At 28.4% G+C, this 22,549-nt stretch overlaps 2 protein-coding genes across 6 annotated transcripts in view; one reads left to right on the top strand and one right to left on the bottom strand.

Moving 5' to 3' along the window:
• Positions 1-12,534, bottom strand: part of mv (lysosomal-trafficking regulator mauve) — a 149,523-nt gene extending 136,989 nt beyond the window's left edge. For all 4 annotated transcript variants that reach the window (XR_012756848.1, XM_075369423.1, XM_075369422.1 and 1 more), the window contains exon 1: positions 12,180-12,534. Coding sequence is in view for 3 of the 4 variants with exons in the window: in XM_075369423.1 (XP_075225538.1) it covers positions 12,180-12,269 (90 nt within the window). In the remaining variant the exon portion in view is untranslated. The remainder of the gene's footprint in view (positions 1-12,179) is intronic.
• A 91-nt stretch (positions 12,535-12,625) lies between these two features.
• Positions 12,626-22,549, top strand: part of LOC142326748 (WW domain-binding protein 4) — a 137,584-nt gene continuing 127,660 nt past the window's right edge. For both annotated transcript variants that reach the window (XM_075369429.1, XM_075369428.1), the window contains exon 1: positions 12,626-12,740. In XM_075369429.1, the coding sequence (XP_075225544.1) occupies positions 12,739-12,740 (2 nt within the window). In that variant the 5' untranslated portion in view covers positions 12,626-12,738. The remainder of the gene's footprint in view (positions 12,741-22,549) is intronic.

Raw genomic sequence — 22,549 nt, 5'->3', positions numbered from 1 at the left:
AGAGATGAATGATGATGGCGAAGCGTTTCCTAAGAGTAATTAACGAAAACACCACCGACAGAAATCGGAATATATGAACGCACATTCTCATGCAAAATTGGCATACCACTTTTTATTTTTTCTGGACGCAGGATTCGAACTTTCGGTCGCAAAACCTTCCGAATGAAGTTTCTGCAGTAAGTAGCAGTCATACTAACACCATTTGGCACTCCGTCTGTAACAGTAACGTGCGACGACATTTGTCTCGCACAGTGTTGACTCTTTCAAAAAATTTTTGAAACTACAGTTCAGGTTCAAAATTGCGTAAACGTGTTTAATCAATAGAGTTAGTTATTCGATTCAAGAACTGCTCGCCTTCCCTTTTTTATAACGTGTAAACCGTTCTGCGATTTCAAGCACGAAACTTTTTTCTGTCATTCAGTCCGTGTGATAACCATCGCACTGCGATCTTTTGTGGGTAAATATTCCTTTAAAATTCGGTGTACTGTAGATTTTGGTATTTCGCTTTCAATTTCGATTTCTCTCATTGTCATGCGACGGCGGTCTTTATTGATCATCGTAGTAACAATAGCGATGCATGTAGACGGTCGGCCAGAACGTGAATCAACTCCTGTATTCCTTCTACCATCACAAAACGTTTTATGCCAAACGCTATACGGTGCTGCGATGTACAGTAACATCATCCGCTCTTTCTGCAACGATTGATAAATTACTGGCCTCTCTCGATTTTGATGTATCCGCGTTATTCGAATAGTGTTCTAACCAGAGTTCATTTCTACCTTGTCTTTGGGCTTTTTTGACGTCGTTACGCACTTAATAAATCCCGAACATGTGTAGTGCGCTTCGTGTCACTTCAGGCTACGTACTGCTGGTTGCCGCGAATCGTTACGTGTCTTCTTTTGCGCGCATGCGCATAATGCATTACTTTTGTAACAACCTCGAATGTATAAATAAAACACTTTCTAGAAGTACGAATTTAAATTTCTACCGAATTATTACGTAATATAGATTAATAAAACGATTTAAGAATACAATAGTGTCGAAAAACATACAGACTCGGTTTTAAGGCAATTTTTTCTCCACGCAAGAGATTATAGTATGCCCTTCCTTCACCATTGATTTTAACAATTATTGTAATTGCATTTAACCGATAAATATAAAAGTCAGTTTCACCCAAATGTAGATTTATTACATACTGTACCTTTCTGTAATAAGAGGAAATTTTTGGTTTTGCAGACGGTAGTGATCAGCTGATATACTTACTACTCAATTGTTCAGTTCATTTTTGTAATGTATTCAGGAAGAATAATGTTTACTAACAGAAAAAAAAGGAAAAGAAAAAATAAATAAAATATGAACACTGCGCCGTTCACGAAGAATTCCATCGAGATTTCCTAGTTTTCAACTACAGTTGGAAATTTGAAAATCTACAATAAGGCCTACAACTATCAGTATATTATCAAAAAAAACTTGTTACGGATACTTTCGTGAAGATCTCTAAAACGTCAACCAAAAATGTTTACGTTAAATAGGAAATGCTTCTTGATAACTTCATGGACTTCGTGAAGATTATTTAGACAGAAGGGTGGAATTTTTTGAGGAACTCGTGAAGAAGATGCTACACATCTTACTTATTTCTGTATACTTCAGAGATAAGGTCTGATGACGCGTACATCAAACTGAACAGCATAACCATAAATGTATTAATTATTGTGACGAAAATTCTCGTAAAATTATTATTTAATGAGCATGGCGTTTAAACTCGGTATGGGATCAGAAAAAAGGTGTGTTAATAAATCGCGATAAAATTTTACAAAAAAATATGTTAATTCATAAAATTAAAAAAACATGGTTTTTTTATTAAGTTTTCTAATTAGTAATCCGGGAAACTAACTTAAGCAAAGTCTGTATAAAATACTCCTTTAAACTGCGTTTATGTTTAATTTTTGTTGATGCTAATTTTGACTCGCCTTGATTCGCGTACAATTTCAAAAGATCACGTTTTATTTAGCTTTATTTTATAGTTTTACTTTATCTAATTCCACTAATCAAATAACTTTACATAAAGGAAGGTTAAAATACCATAAATTCCCTGAATTCTGATTTTTATTAAAAACTAACAGTAATTACGAAAAATTAAGATATTTGTTATAAGTTTCAGAAAAACATTCAAATATTTTTTGTTTGAAATTACAAAGAAAAAAAAAAAGAAGCAAATCGGTAGAATGCGGAGGATAATTTACCAGAAAAACTTCCTTTAGATTTTCCCCAAAAGTATGCATCATATCGAAAAAATATCTGTATTTTTTTATTACGTTGATAAGTAAATGTATCAGTATATCTACCGATTGAAAATGTTTCCAGAACTATTACCTGTAATCTAGAAACAATTGCGAGATCGTTATGACTTGTTACGCAACCCTGTACATGATTATTTATACAAGCAACGTTGAAACATTTAAAAAAAATTAATTTACAACGTCAACAGCATCTAAATTTGTTTTTTCTAAATTACACTTCCTCTCGACCCCAAGAAACCCCTCAAAAACGACCGGCTCGCTTACCACATTATTAGTCCGGCTCTGAAACTAATAGCAACATCTTCTAATGTTATCAATCTCTATGACGGAAATAATACCACGACATCGCAAAACACTCCTGGAATATAATTTTTTTTTTACAACCTAAGAAAAAAATCCAGTTTTTTGTTTTTTTTAATATTCAATTCAAACTTAGCAATTTTTTTAATATTCAATTCAAAATAAGTAACAATAATTTATGAAGTTTTCAATTTTTAAGGAATTGCATGATTACTTTTTGTAGAATTAAGTTACTGAACGAGTAAGTCTATATATATACATAAATATATACAGCCAGGTATCCGTATTACATTTGCATTGGTTATTCGATCAAACCATTAATTATATTCTCGCTGTAGTATTAAAATATTAATTAGATATATTAAATAGATAGAAACGTTCAGGTGTAAAATTTTTTTACGAAACGTTATTTAGCATTTTTTAATTTATGATAAGTGAAAAACTTACATAAATATTCATTTATGTATTTATAAAAAATTAAAAACATATATTCCTAGCATACTAAATTACATAATAAAACCCTCTACATAAGGCGTTACAAGAGAAGTGGAACGGGCCGATGTTGCAAATAAAAAGAGCGTTGCACTTATCCAAAGCAGAACCCACCGGGGGTTGGTCTAGTGGTGAACGCGTCTTCCCAAATCAGCTGATTTGGAAGTGGGAGAGTTCCAGCGTTCAAGTCCTAGTAAATGCAGTTACTTTTTCACGGATTTGAATACTAGATCGTGGATACCGGTGTTCTTTGGTGGTTGGGTTTCAATTAACCACACATTTCAGGAATGATCGAATTCAGACTGTACAAGACTACACTTCATTTACACTCATACATATCATCCTCTGAAGTAATACCTGAACGGTAATTGCCAGAGGCTACACAAGAAAAAGAAAGAAAGTATAATGACAATGGATGCGGTAAAAAGAGGATCGTTACTAAAATTGAAATATCGTAGTTAATAATTTATCATTTTTTAAACGATAATTATTTTTTATAAAATGCAAATATTAAAAAAAAATTAATTTAATTATTAAAAACCGTTTTGTAGTGCTTAAAGTTTATTGTGTTTATAATAGCAAAACTTTACTACATGAACAAACATAATTCAAATTTAATTCTCTTTTCAATGGATTGTGAATATTTTTAGCTTAATTAAAAAAAAAAAAAAGAAACAACCAGAAATAAATCCAGTTAATACCAATGTGAGAATAGCAGGACCAAATGGCCACAAGAACGCTTGAAAATGTTCTGCTGTAAGTAATAGTTATTAAATATGGTTTGTTTTCCTATTTAAAAAGTGGATATTTTAAAATAATTTCCTTCTTCAATCATCAACAAAAATATACAAAATTATTTTGTTAATGAAAAAAAGAAAGCTTCATAAATTTAATTTTAATTTTTCTACTTTTTGAAAGAATATAAACCGGAAGATTTTGAGTAATAATAATTTAAAATACAAGCTAGAAAATATCTATTTTATATTCCCAGGTACCAGATTTAAGTTCATAATATTAAATAACTATGAGGTTTTATTTATACTCGTCATAATTTGAATGTTTCTTTTTTGTCAATTTTATACCCATTAGAAGATCGGTTACTTTTGATTCCAAGTGTTGTTTATCTTTTTATATGGTAAAAAAACAAGTGAACATTATTAATTAAACACGTTTTAAATTAACCCATCGGGCTGGTCTAGTGGTAAACTCTCTTCGTAAATCAGCTGATTTCGAAGTCGAAGTTTTCAGGTTCAAATCCTAATAAAGGTAGTTACTTTATTCGGATTTGAATAGTAGATCGAGGATACCGGTGTTCTCCAACGGTGGACCTCCGGGTCCACCGTTAGGTATTGCTTCAGAGGATGAGATGAATGATTTGTAGCGTGTGTGAAAGTGCCATGCCTGACCGGGATTCGAAACCGGGACCTCCGGATGAAAGGCCGAGACAATACCACTCGCGCCACGGAGGCCGGCTTCTTTGATGATTTGGTTTCAATTAACCACACAAGTCTCAGGCGTAGTCGACCTTTGTTTGTTCAAAACTACAAATTTACCGGTACAGTTACATTACATTGATAAGTTGACTTTAATTATTGATGCGACTTTAAATAAAAGTATTAAAAAAGAAAAAAAAGTTTTAAATCTTTTAACAATTAAAACAACACGATTGCCAAAGAAAAATTAAAAAAAAGATTTTGCCATCTAGCGGTCGAAATCGGAAACTTCTGGGAATGGTTTTTGAAATTCGCATTTGAATTTCAAATGAGTGCATTCTGAGGCGTTAGGAGTGCGGGTGACAAACACTGCTCTTTAATATAGAATAATTACTAATATAGGATAACAAAAGAGCGTGCGGGTGACAATTTTGTACATAGTATAATTTTTTTCAAATTTTCAATTTATTGAAATATATATATGTACGTACGTAATTTATATATTCTGTGACACTTCCGGTAACGGAAGTTTTGCAACGCGGGATCATATATCTAAATTTGTTCAGACGTTGAACTGCTACGATGAAACAAACGTACATACATACACACACCCTAATACACTCCTTTTTTCGCAGTCGTGTAAAAAATTGTTTTTACTTTGAAAATGGCTGACAACTGAAAAACAATATTCCTAAAAGTCAAAATTTGGCGAACAGATAAGAAAAAATTAATTATTTCAAAGATAACATATTATTTATATTTGTTAAGTTGGTGTTACTTAGGATATGATTATTCTGGACATTTTTTAAAAGTATACATTACAATTCTTTAGTAAATGCGAGTAGTAAAAAAGCAGGCAAATTATTGCATGACTTTCCCGGCTACGCCGGTCATGATTTATAATACCTTGCAGTTTTTAGAAAATGTTTTTTTGGTAACAAAATTTTTTATGTTCTTAATAAGACACAAATATAAAATTAAAAATTTACACTTATAAAAAGAATAAAATACACAAACACAAAATTACAAGTGTAATTCTTAATTACTTTTAAGATAAAGTTTTTTTTTTGATCTGCTATAATAAGAAATTAAAGCCTCTTAATTTTTAAAAATTTGAATCATAATGTTTACGGGTTGAAACTTTGTTGTTTATTTAAACTTGAGACCAACAAATAAATAAAAAATGTAAAAGAAAATTAATTAAAAATACTAAAAGATAAACTATAACTTTTATGAAAGTAATGAAAAAAATTGTTTCTCATTTTCTGATAGAAGTATAATATAGGTGCCAAAGCTACTTTTATTTAATAACCCTTATTTTTTTTTCTTCATCACTTAAGTGATGAATAAAAAAAAAATAAAAAAATATATCATAAAAATTATAGTTAAAGCCAAAAAAACGGAATATATATTTTTTGTGGAGGTGGGGAATAAATTTTAAGAAAAGTTTTCTTAAGATATTCATATATAGGTTAAGCTTAACAAATCTGTTACAGTTTTCTATAAATCTAACGCTCTCTTCAATAAAAGCTAAAATACGAAAAAAAAGATCTCTTTTTAACTTTTCTGCATTTTAGGTCTGCGACCTATAATTTTTAAAAACTGTAGACATTTCTTGATAACTCTATATATGAAGAATAAACTTAGAAAACCCTTTTTAAAAATATTTAAACAAAGGGGAAAAATGTATATTTAAATTTTAAGAGGTGGGAGATGATTTTTTGAAAAAAATTTGTTTGGATTATTTATGTATGCAGTGTAGGTAACAAATTTACTTTAATAAAATTTTCTGTAACATGACTCTGAAGAAATTCAAAATTGTTTTTTTTTGTGACATCCCCATCTGCTTAATGAATTTTGAGAAAGAAATTAATATAATTAATTTCCCATGTATAGAAATATTTTAGCCAAATTTGAGAACAGCTTCAGTCAGTTCTGAGAAATAAGGCCAAAAAACACACACTTACATATATACATATGCAGATATATAATATGTTTTTTTATCTAAGATGAACTAATTAGGTCCTAAAATGCAGATTTTCAAAAAAACCTATTATAACCCTATAATTTTTGACATGATCATTATTACTTTTTCTTCTTTAGTATAGCTATTCTAGCTATATTCACTGTAAAATCTGTAACATAGGTTAAAACACGATTTAGACCTATGAAAGATCATGTTGACACATTATTTAAATTATAAAATCCTAGTGTGAAAATAACCTTTAAAAACTGTATAACAAGAAACCTATCATAGAATAAAACATTTCTATGATATTCATTTTCATTTATCAATCATTTCATTTTTTTACTTTAAAAAAATTTAAGTTTTAATGATTCCATTTTAATGAAATTCATTGTTTTACAGTTTCCCGTACTCATTTATTGTGATTTACAGCTTATTATTATAAATCTATATTTAAAAAAAATAAATTAATACTTTTATTTGAATTGTTTGATAAAGAATTTCATTATCAATGCGATTATCGTATAACAGTCTTAAGATACAATATGGTAAAATGGATCATAAATGAAGGACTAATTGGATTTCAAAGTACGATGATCTCAAAAAGAATGTTTAAAAGTTAAAAAGTTCTGTTGGACCACAAGTGTACAGTACTTTTTCCATAAACAACATTTTTTCCCAGCTAAGTACATTCAGATGAACAGCTACATGTCAATAGATATATATATTTATGAATATATTAATAAACTATCAATATAGAAAAGTAATACAGAATTTACCACTGGAAAATCATTATTTAGTCCACAGACCATCTTTCAGTTTTCATTCTCTATTATAACTTACATTAAAAATGAAAAAAACTAATAATAAAAAAATTCATAATAAATGAAAAGGAAATGTTAAAAAAGGAATAAAGATGATTTAAACTGTGATCTGTTTTATAACTCTGTTTGGGTGATTATTTTATTAAAAATAACATTGAAAGTCAATAAAGCAAAGTGGTTACTAAGTTTGAATTAAAAAACATTATTACAACTTTGCCTCTATGTAGAGTTGTAATAGTATAAGTTTTGATTCAGACAGTTCTTGGTTTGAATCCCAGTCCGGTTTGGAATTTCTTCATACAATACAAAACCCACTTCACATTCCGATGCACAAGCTTTTAGATTGTCGAGAATCAATCATTAAATCATATATATTCACAAATAAATATACGTGCAAGAGTAACATTTAAGTAATTGAAAATATCAGAATAAACATATTTCCACTGAACCCCTATTAAGCTGAAGGTAGTGCATATAAAGCATTGTATCATAACATAAAAGGGTACAATAATTTGTCACTTTACACTATTTATCATAAACCTTCTTATGACCATGATTAATATAAAGAACCTGAGCTAAAATAGGCAACAATCATAGTTATTTTCTATAACAGTATTGATGTTAATAATACCACCCTCTGTAAAACAGAGTAAAGGTACCACTTATAGGGCTGAATATTACCTGTGTTTCAATGAGCTCAGGGTGCTGAAACGTAGGAATATTTTTATGTTCATACCAGCTTACGTTCTTACCGTGATGAAGGCAACAGGAAACCACTTTGCTCCCATTTTTTCTAGTAAGGGTAGCATGGAATGCTTGTTACTCTTGAAAATGACTATTTCATTTTTGGTATTTACCCTGGAATTAATGTCAATTCACCAATAATTACATCATTACAATACTATATACACCTTCAATAATGCCTTTCATCAAGTTGAGTGCCACTTCATATATGTATGTTTACTTTAAATAAGTGACTGAATGCAGTTGAGATATAATAATTGGTAATCACAATAGTCAATGTTATCATAAAAATAAGTAAAAAGAAGAAATAAAACTATACAAAACATTTATATCATTAAAATAAATATATCTTATTTGTATATTTATATATATATATATATATATATATATATATATATATCTTATTAACACACATAAATATTTCAAATGGCAATAAAAAATGCTTAAATTTTAGAAAATATATAACTATGGCAAATTATAAAGAAAAGAAACCCAAAAAATTTTAATTCTCGATAAGAAAAAGCCTTATTTAACAATTAAAATAATATTAATTCACTAATTATGATGGTAGCAATTAATTCTCTGCACGCTTCAACTATGTTTCGAAAAATGTGAATTAAATTCAGGTCAAAAAGCAAATCATATCAACAATACACTATTATAACTATTAAAAGCAGATGAGATAATCTATTGATGACAATAATGCCTTTTATTATTTATGAAAGATAAAAATACGAAAAGATCTAGGGTCAAATGATTTACAGTATCCTATTACATTGTAGGCTAAAATGTAACAGATCTAATTATAAAATGTAAGTAAAATTATAGCGCAATACACTATTTTTATTTTAAAATACTCAATGATAACGACCTAGGGAATTTTTAACAGCATATGACTGATTGATCATTGATTTTCTATAAACTAACATATATAGGCTACAATAAATTTATTTATATAAAGACAGTAAAGAAATATTTTATAGTTCATTTGGATACTTCCACATGCCAGATAACTCTCGACTGATCGAGATTATTTATTAAGGCAGAATTCCTACTTTATTTTATTTAATTCTACAGGAAACACAATTATTGTTTCAAAATACATTTAAGCTAATCAGAATACAAAATCTGTGATTAAACATAACACTTTCAAACGTGTAAAAATAACATGATCTTTTGATGGTTTGTTAGAAAGAAGGGTACCCAATACTTGGAGGTACCTTGAGATTCCATTCAGATGGGCTGAAAAAAGATGATAATTTCTCATACCAATCCCCATTTTTTTTGATCCTATCTTTTCCATTTTCAGTTCTGATGGAGTACGTCAAAATCTATTAGGTATATCCTGAGGGTGTTGGGTAATGTGTAATAGCTAATACATCCTTGGTGTAACCTGATTAAAGATTACATCTTTATATCCTCTGGTGGTCCACAGGTCACTCACTCTAAAAGAGCCACCTGTGGACCGTCAGAGGATTCTCAAATATTGGAGGTGAATAAGCCTAACAATTGAAATGCTGGTATGCAGTGCATCTGGTAATGCTGGTTTTCTAAATTCCAACTAAAATGATTTAGTTGATTAAAGTACATTAAAAACTGATCAGTCACAAATATATAAAATAATGTTTATGAATTTATTGGGTTGGGTATTTTAATGGTTTCAATCTATTTTGTTGGAATTTTTTTTTATTAAAGGCTTCTAAAGAAAAATGATAATTTTACCAGAAAGGGGAAGACATTCATTCTTTCAAATTTAAAAATAGTCTTTCAAATTTATTGCTAGCATTTTTATATCATGAATAAAATTTTCATCATGAGTTTATATAAATCACAAAAATTTTTAATTTTCAAAGGAAAGTAAAGAAAATTTTAAATAATCTTTTCTATAAAAGTTAAGTGTTTGGGTTTTTTAATAATACATCATGGATGTGTAAATATTAAAAAGAGATGGTGAACCTATATAAATATATGTATTTAATTATGACAATTTTAATTTCAATCAGATTAAATTCAAATCATCCAGTAAGTTACATAAAATTGGCAAGGCTATTCCAATACAATATACATACAGGGAAAAATCAAGAAGTATAGTAACTGCTTAACGTGTTTTAATTTTTAATGAATTGGAGACAAAAAGTAATGAAATTCTGAACATTATACTGACAAATATTTCACTTTATAAATCTATATAAAATATGAGATTTTTTTACTTTTAGTTTAGTATAACAATAACAAGTCAGGTTTCAGAGATTAGTTTCACTGCTATGAAACCATATAAAAGTTTTACAACTCTCCACAGATAGTTAATATAATAAATAAATAATTTTTCTTGATGACAACCTTAACCACAATGAATATTATTATAAAATTAAAAACTGAATTATAAGATACATATTTTATTTCTTTCCAAGTTTCAAGTTTACAAATTTCTTTAACCTGATAAATTAAAACTACACAGTTTTAATCTAAATCAAACAAGATTACTCACTGAAATCTTCCAATTTTTTATACTTAACTTTTCATTATCACAACATAAAAAAGTTATAATAATCAGCACACGTAAAGTTCCTTCCAAAAGTTTAATTAGCAACAAAATATGAATTAATGCAACTGCAATTTATTTTTCCAATAGTAACCAAAATACATGGATAGATCTTGAATTTTTTGTAAACAAAAAATTCCTTTAAATAAATCAGAGACTGTTAATCAAACTAATAATTAAATAAATGGAAAGAGTTAATCACTCAAAGGTTGTTTACAAAAATTACTTAATTATAAGATTACATGGCCATTTTGATAATTAATCATTATCAGTAAATTGTGGAGAAATACAGTAATTAAAAAACACCACAAAATAAACACTTTTATCCAGCATATAAAAACAACTGCTGTCCAAAAAAATAATAAGTATTGTTTTAGATAATCATAACTGAAGGCATAGTTATCTTTTAAAAAGTCTTAAAAATTCAAATTGATCATCACAACTTAAAGATTTTACTTTAATGCACCTTAGAACAGGTTATCTTACTAACAGCTTAATAAGGTATAAGTTACATTGCAGTTCTCATGGGGCCAAACCAACCAACCAATTATAAATATATACCCAGCCATAAACAAAATTTAAGGAAGGAAAAAATAGTAATGTTTTTATAATAGAAAATTTTCAAAAAAGATTTTTAACAGATTAAACATTTTAAAAGACTATTAAATATTGCTCCCCAATCTTACTCTTCAATGAAGTTTCTGCATCTGTTGGTGACAAAGTAATTTATTCTCCAAACTACCCAATCCCCGATTACTTTTTAAAAAACCTCTGCAGGAAACTAATTTTAAAACCAGTTTCCAGCCAACATTGAACTATGGTTGATTTCTTCGTTCTTAACATTTGTAATAAGCCAAATGCTCTTTTTTACTCTAGGAGGTACAATTTTTCTTTTAGTTTGATCCTAATTCTCTAGATGTAGCCAAGCTAATGTAAAGTTGTGATATTTAAAAAATATTTTTACCATCCTTCTGTAAAAATATCAATTACAGCAAATATAAGTAAAAAAATATTTTTACAGCAGCAGGAAAAACATTTTAAAGGGAAAATGCTATTTAAAACTAACTTCACATAAAAAAAGGTACATTAAATTACAATCCATCATAACAAGAAACATATTTTAAATACTAACAAGAACAATTTTTACGAAAACCAATTTTGCATTAGTTATCTGACTATGCTGATAATGAAATTCAAATAAATAAAATATATTAAAGCATTATGAAAAGCTTACTAAATAGAGCTAAATAACCTACTTACTAAATAAACATAACCACGGATACCCATGGTTACATCAGTGAAAGAATAAATATATGAATGCACAAATATCAGGCAAATAGTAATAATGGGGTGCCAATATTCAGTTTCAAAGATTATGTAAGTTTTAAGAACTTATATCACATATTAAAAAATACCATTCAAAAATGAGAAATATTTATTACTAAATAACTGTACTCTATATAATAACACATCAAATTTAAATATCCAAAAATCGAAATTAATAATTAATAACAAGGGTAGAGACTTTATGAATCCACAAGCAGGAATTTTAATTCATAAATTCAAAATTTAGCTTACCTCATATGATTTATTTTCAGCATTCACGAAAGAATCCCACAGGAAATTAACTCTACTCTGCGAGTTTATTCCACAAGTTTTCTCCCCCATGTGATTTCAAGTCAAGTCAAATACACGAACGCAACATGTAGAACTTATAGAAAACAAACCACCAAAATTAAGTTCTTTTTATTTAGTAGGTTACTTTCATCACTAACAAAAAAAGAAAACTTCAGTGCATTCACAACTTACAGAGCACCATTCAAAGTTGTAAATTAAAAAAAATAAAAATATTTAAGCGATCAAATTAAGAATGTTGCATAACACTATACTGAAACACAAACGCGTACAATTCAGTATGGACCACTACAGGATAGCAACTTGAAGCACGAGTTCTGGCGTGTTTGTCAGTGATCAGCTGTTTAATAACGAAATCCATATGATGCGCACTAGATATCGTTCATAAAACTTCGTACGCACGCTCCAATGTTCAATATTCAACTGTAGATCTGTTCGAAAACAAACATGGCTGATTAGGAGTAAGGTGTTACAAACCTATCATTCACTAATATCATTCAGAATGTGAGTACTGTTCATAGTATTCTTATTCTTCTCTTTTTCCTTTTTTTTGCCTTGCATGCATCATTAACACGCATGTATCTATAATCACTCTGATTATTACTTTTTCTTGAATTTGAATCCGGCATCTCTACTGCATGTGTTTGCAGTTAATAATACGTGTGGTAGAATTTTTAATTAATTTTTCCTTTTTAAAAACTGAGTGTTTTTGTAACTATCCATAACCCATAAAACGTATCAATTCTGTAATACAGCCTATCATTTGGTAAATAAACCAAATACCGGCAGAATATTTCTAACCGTACTGTAAACTTGTAGTTTTTTTCTTATTAAAAAATTAAGTACAGTTCAGTATATGGTATACAGATATTGAATTTTTTACAGATTACCTAACCTAAAAGTTGCATATTTCCGTTTTACTTCATTGCTGAGAAGTGCGTTCAATATTTTTTTATAAGTTTTAACAAGTTAACAAAAATAAATTTTACCATACTACATTCATAAAGTTTATTTTTGTTACAGATCATAATAAAATACATCTTGTTAATAGCTTATATTCTTTATACTTAACTTTAACTTTCTTTTTATAAGAAAAATGAACCCATCAAATAAGAATCTGGAGATTTTTTTATTATTTGCTACCCTTTTGGTCAACCAGATTTGCATGAATCCCCCAAAAAACAAATATTACTGACTGAAAAAATTTCTGGTTGAAAATTGTTATTGGTTAGATGAGCTCAGTTTTGTTATGCTTATACTTCATCGCGGTTAGATATGAGACTTAATATAAATTGGTAATTAGTTTGTTACTCATTAATTTTCTTTTTGCTTTAATGCAAAAATGTGTAAAATGTTTTAAAATCTTGTATTTATATATATTTGTGGTATTGTAATTCCATAAAAATTATACAAGTTTATTTGAATAAGGTGCAAACTCTTCTTGTCAATGATATGAGTGACATTCAATGTATGCCAGATCTCTAAAATAGAAATATAGATTGTGGGTCAAAAAGTCAACAGGTTTAAAGCAATATTTGATGTCTTATAAATTCTTCATTATGTTACCACTCAATTGCAGTAGGTGTGTTCATTTCTCATTGTTGTTTTTCTAGTAATTTGCTGATACTTATTGTTCACTAAATTTAAAAGCCTATTTATTCTTTAATGTACATTTTTATTTAGAGTTAATTATCAGTTGGCCCAAAAGATTGAATGACGTTTTCTAATTGAGTTTACAACATTTAACAAAGTTTGAAAGCAAATTAATTTGTTTCTAGGCCATTTTTATTCTTAAGTAAAATATGGAATTATAATATTGTAAATCAACAAGGTTATTTTTAAAGTAATAAATAATATGAATAATGACATTTTCATTCTGGTACCTTTACTTACAATTTTTCAGAAGAGACAGAATTGTTACATATTTTTTATTCAATGCCTTATATTAAATTGTGGCATATACAATAATGGAAGATATAACATAACCTCAATTTTATAAATAAATAGTTAATTTATTAAAGGTCATTGACTGAAATTGCTTGCCACTTTATTCTGGGTTCCTCTGAATTTTGATAGTGTTGTTCCATAAGTTTTTAAAGTCAATTTTAAAGAAGCTTCTCGTGAGGGAACCTTTAAAGTTACATAATGTTGGTGATGATGATTCTGAGTTATAACCAATAGCAGCAGTTCTTTAATTAAAAAAAATATTATGGGGGGATGTTGGAAAGATAGGTATACAGTTATAAAACATGGAACTAAAAAGTAAATATATTTTTATTCAGTAAAGTTAGTACATTTATTTTAATTAGTAGCAATAAGGATCTCATACAAACTGCAGTTAAAAATAGTCTCTTAAGTAAGTTAAATTGATTGCCTGCCTTCAGGATATGCACACTTCTGTTGTCTAGAATTTACATCAAGCATTTTGTTACAAAATTCTTTGTTTTCTCACTTTGTTAGCAAGCTTTCTAATGAAATCTCATTAACTGTATGTGGTTTTATTCAAAATACTTTATCTTTAATAACCTCTGAAAATAAGAAATACATTGGAGTAAGATCAGTATATTGTATAGCCATTTTTCCATCTATTGAGAAATTATACACCTATTGGCGAATTCTTGATCAAGTAAATTGGGCATGCTTAGGACAGTGGATAGGAGCCCCATATTGCTGATTATCTCTCCCTGATTATAACTCCTCATTATCTGGCAGTACTTATGGTGTAGCTGTGTTTAGCATGTAGACTTTAACTGTATTGGTTTGAAAATGACTGGTGAAACGTCTTTAGATAAAATGTAAACTCAGTTAATTCAGCTGTTCTTCAGTTGTTACTGGGGGTTTTCTGTCAAATAATAGACACTGTTGGGCCTATTAGTGACACCTGACTGTTTAATGTTTATCTCATCAGATCTACAGGTTTTTTAATAATGGCATCATCTTGTTCTTCATTTAAGATTGCCTTATAGAATTGTGAACAACAATCCAGATCATGCCCTAACAATCTTGGCCATATGTTTTTCAAACTTCAACTTTTATCAGGGCCCAAAGATGTGTGTTCAATGCCCCACTCACCAAACACTTTTTTTGCCTTGAATATATGCCTGAGCTACTCACATTTAATTTTTGTACATTTATATTTTCTATTGCTGTATTAGATTGAGTGTAGATAACAGGAAATTTATTTATGACCCTATGTAATATTGTTTTTTTTTGTGTAAAATCAGTTTGAATTCAGGTCACAGTATGTGATGGTATAAAATTGTATACAAAAAGAAAAGTTTTTATCCCTTTTTTTATAAATATATTTACTAATAATGCAATATGATGGATTTCATTCACTTTTTTTGTTGTTGTGAAAGCTGATGATTTTGTTGGGAGGAAACAGTAGTATATTATTCACACCAAATATATAAACTACATTTTTTAAAATAACATGGAGCTCAGTTTCAAGTGCAAATAATCATATTTAAAGAATTTCTTAACTTTTTGAATATTTTAGAATAAGGATAAGTTAGTGAATTGTAGAAATTTATGGGTTCAGCAGTTAGTACAGTACATGCTTCTGCATATACTTTATCCCAATAAATTTGTTTTATTCTGCTATTTATTTATTTATGTTTTGGTTCAGCAGTTAGTACAGTACATGCTTCTGCATATACTTTATCCCAATAAATTTGTTTTATTCTGCTATTTATTTATTTATGTTTTGGTTGTTAACCTAGCAACTAATAGGTTGCTTACCTTGTATTAACTGAGGTTAATACAAGGTAAGCAATCTATTTCAAATTATGAACTGCGAACAGTTTCTTTAAAACATTTTTAATAGGTGAAAACATATCTTTAGAAAAAAAATTATATATCATATGTTTTGAATGAAGGGATTGAAAGTGAAAAAGCGTTAGTTTTTGATAATTTTAATAGATTTATTAATTTCACAACTTTATTCTTAAATCTAATGTGTGACATGTTGATTAGAGTTGCAATGTGATAAGTTATTAAATAATGACTGTTGCTTATTGCCCTAAAAGGGATTGCAAGGGTTAAAATCTATGGAACACAAATGCTATATGATTAGTGGAGCACGTTATAAAGAATCTAGGAAGTAATAACTATTTGGAATTAACAGGTTAGCATAGAAAAGAAAGGAATAAGAGTTTGGAAATCGTTATAAGAAAAAATTAGGTCTTAAATATTAACTTAGTGATGAATTATAGTAAAAACCCTTATTAAATAATTTTTCAATTCTAAAAGTATTTACTAATTTGATTATTGTTTAAATCTTTTTTGAGATTATTCTTAAAGAATGAAATAACACAATTGTGTTTAGTTTGTTTTATTCATGCATTTTCTTTTAATTTTAATCACAAAACTGAGCTCTATGCTTACATTAAAGTGCAAATTAGAATTTTTGTTTTTATCTTTGAAAAAAATAATCATTTCTTAAGTACTTTGTATGACAAAATATAATTCATTATATGTAATTGTACATATCATTATATATAATGAACATATAAATATATGTATTTATATGCAGTAGTTAGTAGTAGATAGATTATCACAAGTTATTTTGTTATTAAAATAGTGTTTATAAATCTTAATTAACTGTGTAAATGCAAAATTAAAATAGAATTTAAAATGGGCTGAAATTAAATGCAATTTTTTTCTGGGAATAAGAGATTTTGTGCCAAGAAGGAAATCTTTCACTTTTTTGTGCCAAATATTTAATTGAATAGTTGGGGAGATCTTTCAATAGATTTTTATTTTCTATTTAGCAGTTAATATTTTTAGTATTAAATCTGATTTCTTGTTAGATGGTATGTATATTGTTTTCTTTCATATTGCTGTATGAATGGTTTTGTGCTGTGATACTCCACTTGGCCTTTACAGTTATTATATTACTTAGCTTTTGTAATCATTCATGTTTCCTTGCTGTTATTCAAGTAGTTGCATGATTGGTATAAGAGTACCCATATTAAAAAAATATGTAATCAAAAAGTAAGTTATTATTATCAAGTTGCTTTGGATGATCGGTAAAAAATCTGTACACTTTATATACAGATACAATAAAACCTTTCAGAAAAATTAAATTGTGATTCATTTTACAATTAATCTTCCAAAAAAGTATAATGCCCTGATGTCAATTTTTTTCTAGCAAGGCTGAGAAAGAACTGTTTTCCATTAAAGTAACATATATCTTCATTACTCAAGACAATTATAATTCTGCAGTAAAACAATTTTCTTTTGTATCTGTTATTTTACCAAACTGTAAAACCTAAGCTTAAAGATATAAAATATAAAAATGTCCAAGGCTAAAATTAAATAAAAGACTCAGAAGAAATATAACTTGTTAGAATTGTTTAGATTATTCTATAATGCCTACATTAAGAAAATAAAAGTAATTGTAATACAAATTTGTAGTAACACACACACAAAATATATATATATAAATGAACAGAATTATAAAATTTTATATACATTAAAAAAAAAGTAAATAAAAAGTAACACCAAAACTTTCTGTTAAATTACTACTTCATTAACAATGTGTCATGTGGACTTTGGCATTTAAAACCAGGCTCTTTATTGAGCTAAGGCCTCACCTCCAGTATTTCACTCCAAACTTAGATACCAGTCTTCCTCCCACTGTTTCGTTTGTCCCTCTTTTCATTTTCCCAAAGAAAGATTTCCAAAACTTAATTTGTTTTACCTAACAGTCTTGCCAGGTGGTCATCCTATTTCCACGTCAATTTATTAATTACTTTAAGCACATTGTCCACTCTAGTGTATTGCCTTATTATTTCATAACTAAATCTTTCTTTCCTTTTCATATCAAGCATGCTTTTGTGCCTTGATTGTTGGATCACTTTCATAATTTGTATGGATTTCTTCAGCAAAATCCAAGTTTGTGAACCATAGATGAGGCAAGGTGTTACACAACAATTTAATAATTTAATTTTCTACATACCGTTCAGTCGATTGATTTTTATAATGATATTAAGTGACTATTACTTTTTCCAAGCAGCTGCTCTCCTTTTTTTGGGTTTCCCTAATGTTCTGTCTTCAAAGCTCACCACTTAACATAAATAAATTGTTTCATTTACCTAAGTAATTTTCTTTTATAGTAGTTTTAATTCTTTCATTTAACCCCCATTTGTTAGAAAAAGTCTTTTCTTCATTAATTATTAAAGCATCTGTCTGGTTTTGTTTTTCCAATTGATTTCTACATTTCTGAAGATGAAGCAAATAGTACCAGATCATCTGCAAACCTTAAATCAAGTTTCCAGATTAAATTGTAATATAATTTTATTTTTAACAAATTAATTTAAATAGTGAATTTAGATAAATAATTATTGACATAGATAAATGTTAAAAGTTTGTTTCAGAGGCTTGATTAAATAAAAATCTCTTATTAAATTCAAATATATAAACATTTTAAAAATAAATTGCTAATAGAAGATAGACATCTGATCAGGTTTCAGATATTCTTAAATATAACTGTAGTTTATGGTGTTAGTATGATATAAATATATTAATATTTTTAAAATTCATGTTAGTTTTCTAATTATTCGTTTAAATATAAAATATTTAAATTTATTTTATTTTACAATATATTTAATAAAAATAATAGTATATTCATGGTGATAGTAAAAAACAAAATTAGACTGTATGGTGTGGTAGAAAAGAATTGAAGGAAGGAAGTTATGATGAAATTAAAAAGAAAACAGAAGAATGCTCAGGCATTCCCTTGTCTTTATGATAGTGCTGAGAAAGAATTGTCTTCCATCCACATAACATACATGTTCAATGTTTTATTCATCAAGGCAACATGATATTTGCTTAAAAATTGTTACAGTTTTACTCAGATAAACATTATAAAACGAAGTAAGAACACTTTCCATTTCTACATTAAATCTTTCTACTTTACTAAGGCCTTATTTATTGGGAAGCAGTCAGGATTTAGATCTTTTATGTTTTGTTAAAGAGGCTTCATCAGAAAAAAATTTATATAATGTATATTTCTAAATAGTCTGCTTGCTTGTTGGGTTATTGATTACGGTTGTGCATTGAAAATGTGATGATATTAACGGGCTTGTGTTGGGATTGAGTCTGTGTAAGGTAAAGAGGTAAATTCTAATACCTCTTTGGAAACATAGGTATGGAGTGGTGGTAAGAAATTTTTCAGGTACTGTGGACTCTTTTCATATTTGCGAATCAAAATCAAACGTTTACAACTAAAAGATTAGAAATACTTTCGCTTCCAATCACTAACCATCAGAGCAGGTTCAGTATTTATTATAAAATTATCGTTACTTAGATTCCATAGATGTAAAGATAGTGGGAATATAAAATCTAATCAGAATATAAATCTAATCAAAGGGTCTTCCTTTGTATTTAGGCACCTAATTACATTGTATATCCAGGTGGCATGAAATGTAATTAAGCCTCTTATTGAACATTAGATTACAACATGTATTTAGGTAAAATTGTAAAAGTCACATGTATTCACTTATAATAAATATATTATGAATTATGTTATATTTTCATAATAAGTCTTTCATATGCAGCTGTTTCCATTTTTGTGTGTAGATTCATTATCTTATTAGTTTGTATCCTCATTATTTTTTACTAACGTTTATTTATCTATCATATAATGTATATTGTCTTTTAATTTTTAAATAATTTGAGGATAATCTGTGTAACATCTAAAATATATGATTGTGTCATCTGAAAATTTATACAGTTGTTCTTTCCTTATATAAGTGATTCCTTCAATCCTTCAAAAATTTTCAAATCCGTTTTAAGAGTAAATTTTAAACAAAGTCAGGCAAGATAAAATTCCCATAAATGCGGTTACTCCAAAAATTGTTAATACTTTGTCTTAAGTTAGCTTCCCTATGCTTAGAAACAGAATCCATACTATGTTAGTAGCATTTTATTCATTATTTTCTGAGAATTTATTCTAAACTAACAGCTAGTATTAAAATTAAATTATTTAGTCATATGGTAACTTGCAAGTGATGTTTTACCATTTGCACTAACAATCATGACCACTACTTCATGAAAGGGCTAAAACCTGTATGTATTCTCTATACACTGTACTGAACGTAGCAGTACAATGCTGATTACTCTGTACATGAATAGCAATTTGTATTTACTTGGAGCAGTGGCAGTGTTTTGACAAGTTGAGCTTTGCTGTTACTTTAATAAAACTACTATGACGTATTCATTTTTGGTCTTTCAGTTTAGTTGTTCCTTGTTTCTAACCGTGACTCTATCATAAGGCCTTTAACTTATGTTAAGAAAGTAAACTCTTAAGAATATAACTTAATTAAATTTTGATCCCGTTCTACAGGGTCTTGATTAAAACTTATTTTTTAATGTAATGATTTCTTGACTTATAGAGATCAGTTGTAATAAATAAACGTTGCTTAATGCACATCGGTTTATATTTTAACCTTTCTTTTAGGTGGTTTTTTTTTTTTACAGCTTGTTGGTTTTTAATGTTTAAAAACAAGCTATGGATTTTAGTTTTCATAAATCATATTACTGACCGATTACGAATCTGGGAATCTGGTTTTTTGCAGCAGTTTTTTCCTTTGTCATATACTATTACTTAGGAAACAATATATCTGTTTGTATTGTCTCATTTTGTTAAATATATTCAACGAACGAATAATTCGTTATTGAATTCAGTTTCTCTCTCTCTCTCTCTCCTCTCTCTCTCTCTCTCTCTCTCTGTGTGTGTGTGTGCGCGCGCGCGAATACATTTTGTCTCTGATTTTGATTTCTCATTCGGATTAAATATCGTTAGAGGATTACAAGAATACGCGATAGGCCGGCTGGTCCATCTCAAAATGGCCGCCAAAATTAAAATAATATTAATAATTTGATAATATTAATATGATAATTTTTTTAAATTATCATTACGCAATAACGGTGTAACCTATCATGCCGGTTCAAACGCACTAATGTAAGGTTTACTGAAATGCCTAAAATATATAAATATCAATTTTGTGAATAAAGTGTAAGACCCCCAAAATGGCGGAAAAACTAATTTTTTAATAATTAAAAAAATATATTTACGCCATAAAACCGCCAAATGGTATGAGGTAAATAAATTATATTAACTTAGCGTATCTAGGACCCCAATAGAGATTTATTAAAAACTATAAACTCATTTGCGCCACTTGCACATTTAAAAAAAAATTAAAACTTTAAAATTAGAAAAACGTGCAACTTTTTAATTGTAACAGATATTGAAAAGGAACCGACATCATATAAGACTATATTATGATTAACATAATATGCTAGTACTGATTTAATCGGTCACCAAATAACGGTCACGTGACGTAAGGGAATTTTAAAACATAAAACTAATCTCCTCTCTCTTTTTTTCTGTTTAGCCTCCGGAACCAACCACCATAAGGTATTACTTCAGAGGATGATATGTATGAATGTAATCATGTACAGTCGCAGGTCGACCGTTTCTAAGATGTATGGTTAATTGAATCCCAGCCACTAAAGAACACCGGTATCCTCGATTTAGTATTCTAAACTAATCCCTTAAAGACTTATGTGACCTTAATATACAGTAATGACATTATACAACTAATTATATTAAAATGACACATTAAATATTATAACTATATATAATATATATATATATACTCTCAGATAAACAATACATAAATATAAAATCTATAAATAGCATTTGCATTATATCAAACAATACTATTCAAATATATTATACAAACATTAATATGTAATAATCTGAGTTAAATAGAAGTTAGAGATACTAATTTACTTAGAAATGAATTAATAATTGAACGAATGAATAGTAATAATTATGAGATGTTTGTTCGGAAAAGTCTTGCTAGACTTTTCATTTATAACTGGTTTTAATTACTGTTTGAGAGCGACGTGTATTGTTCCGATTTGTAATTGAAATTCATATTTGCTAATAATTGTGTACTTTTAAGGTGGGAAGGGTATCGTGGCATAGTATAGGCTACATTTAAGTCTTAAATTTTTGGCAGGCAAATCTATTGTAATACACCGCTATTATAATAGCGTAGTTACTGCAGCTCCTTTATTTTATATTAAGCATCAACACGGCTCTTCCCTCTTCTCCCATGTTGTGTTGATATTTGGCAAGGGCTATATATGCCAAATATCGGTCCGGTCGGCCGCGATCCTTGTTATCTCTGCTGAAACAAGGCGTGAGTATATAGTGAAAGAACATTCGTGTTCTGTAAAAAAATTTCAGTTTCAAATTCACGTCAGTCCGTACCCGGTTATTTGGGGTCGAGTATATC

Source organism: Lycorma delicatula, chromosome 6, assembly GCF_047948215.1.
Source record: "Lycorma delicatula isolate Av1 chromosome 6, ASM4794821v1, whole genome shotgun sequence".
NCBI lineage: Eukaryota > Metazoa > Arthropoda > Insecta > Hemiptera > Fulgoridae > Lycorma > Lycorma delicatula.
This window is presented reverse-complemented; position numbering and strand designations above follow the sequence as displayed.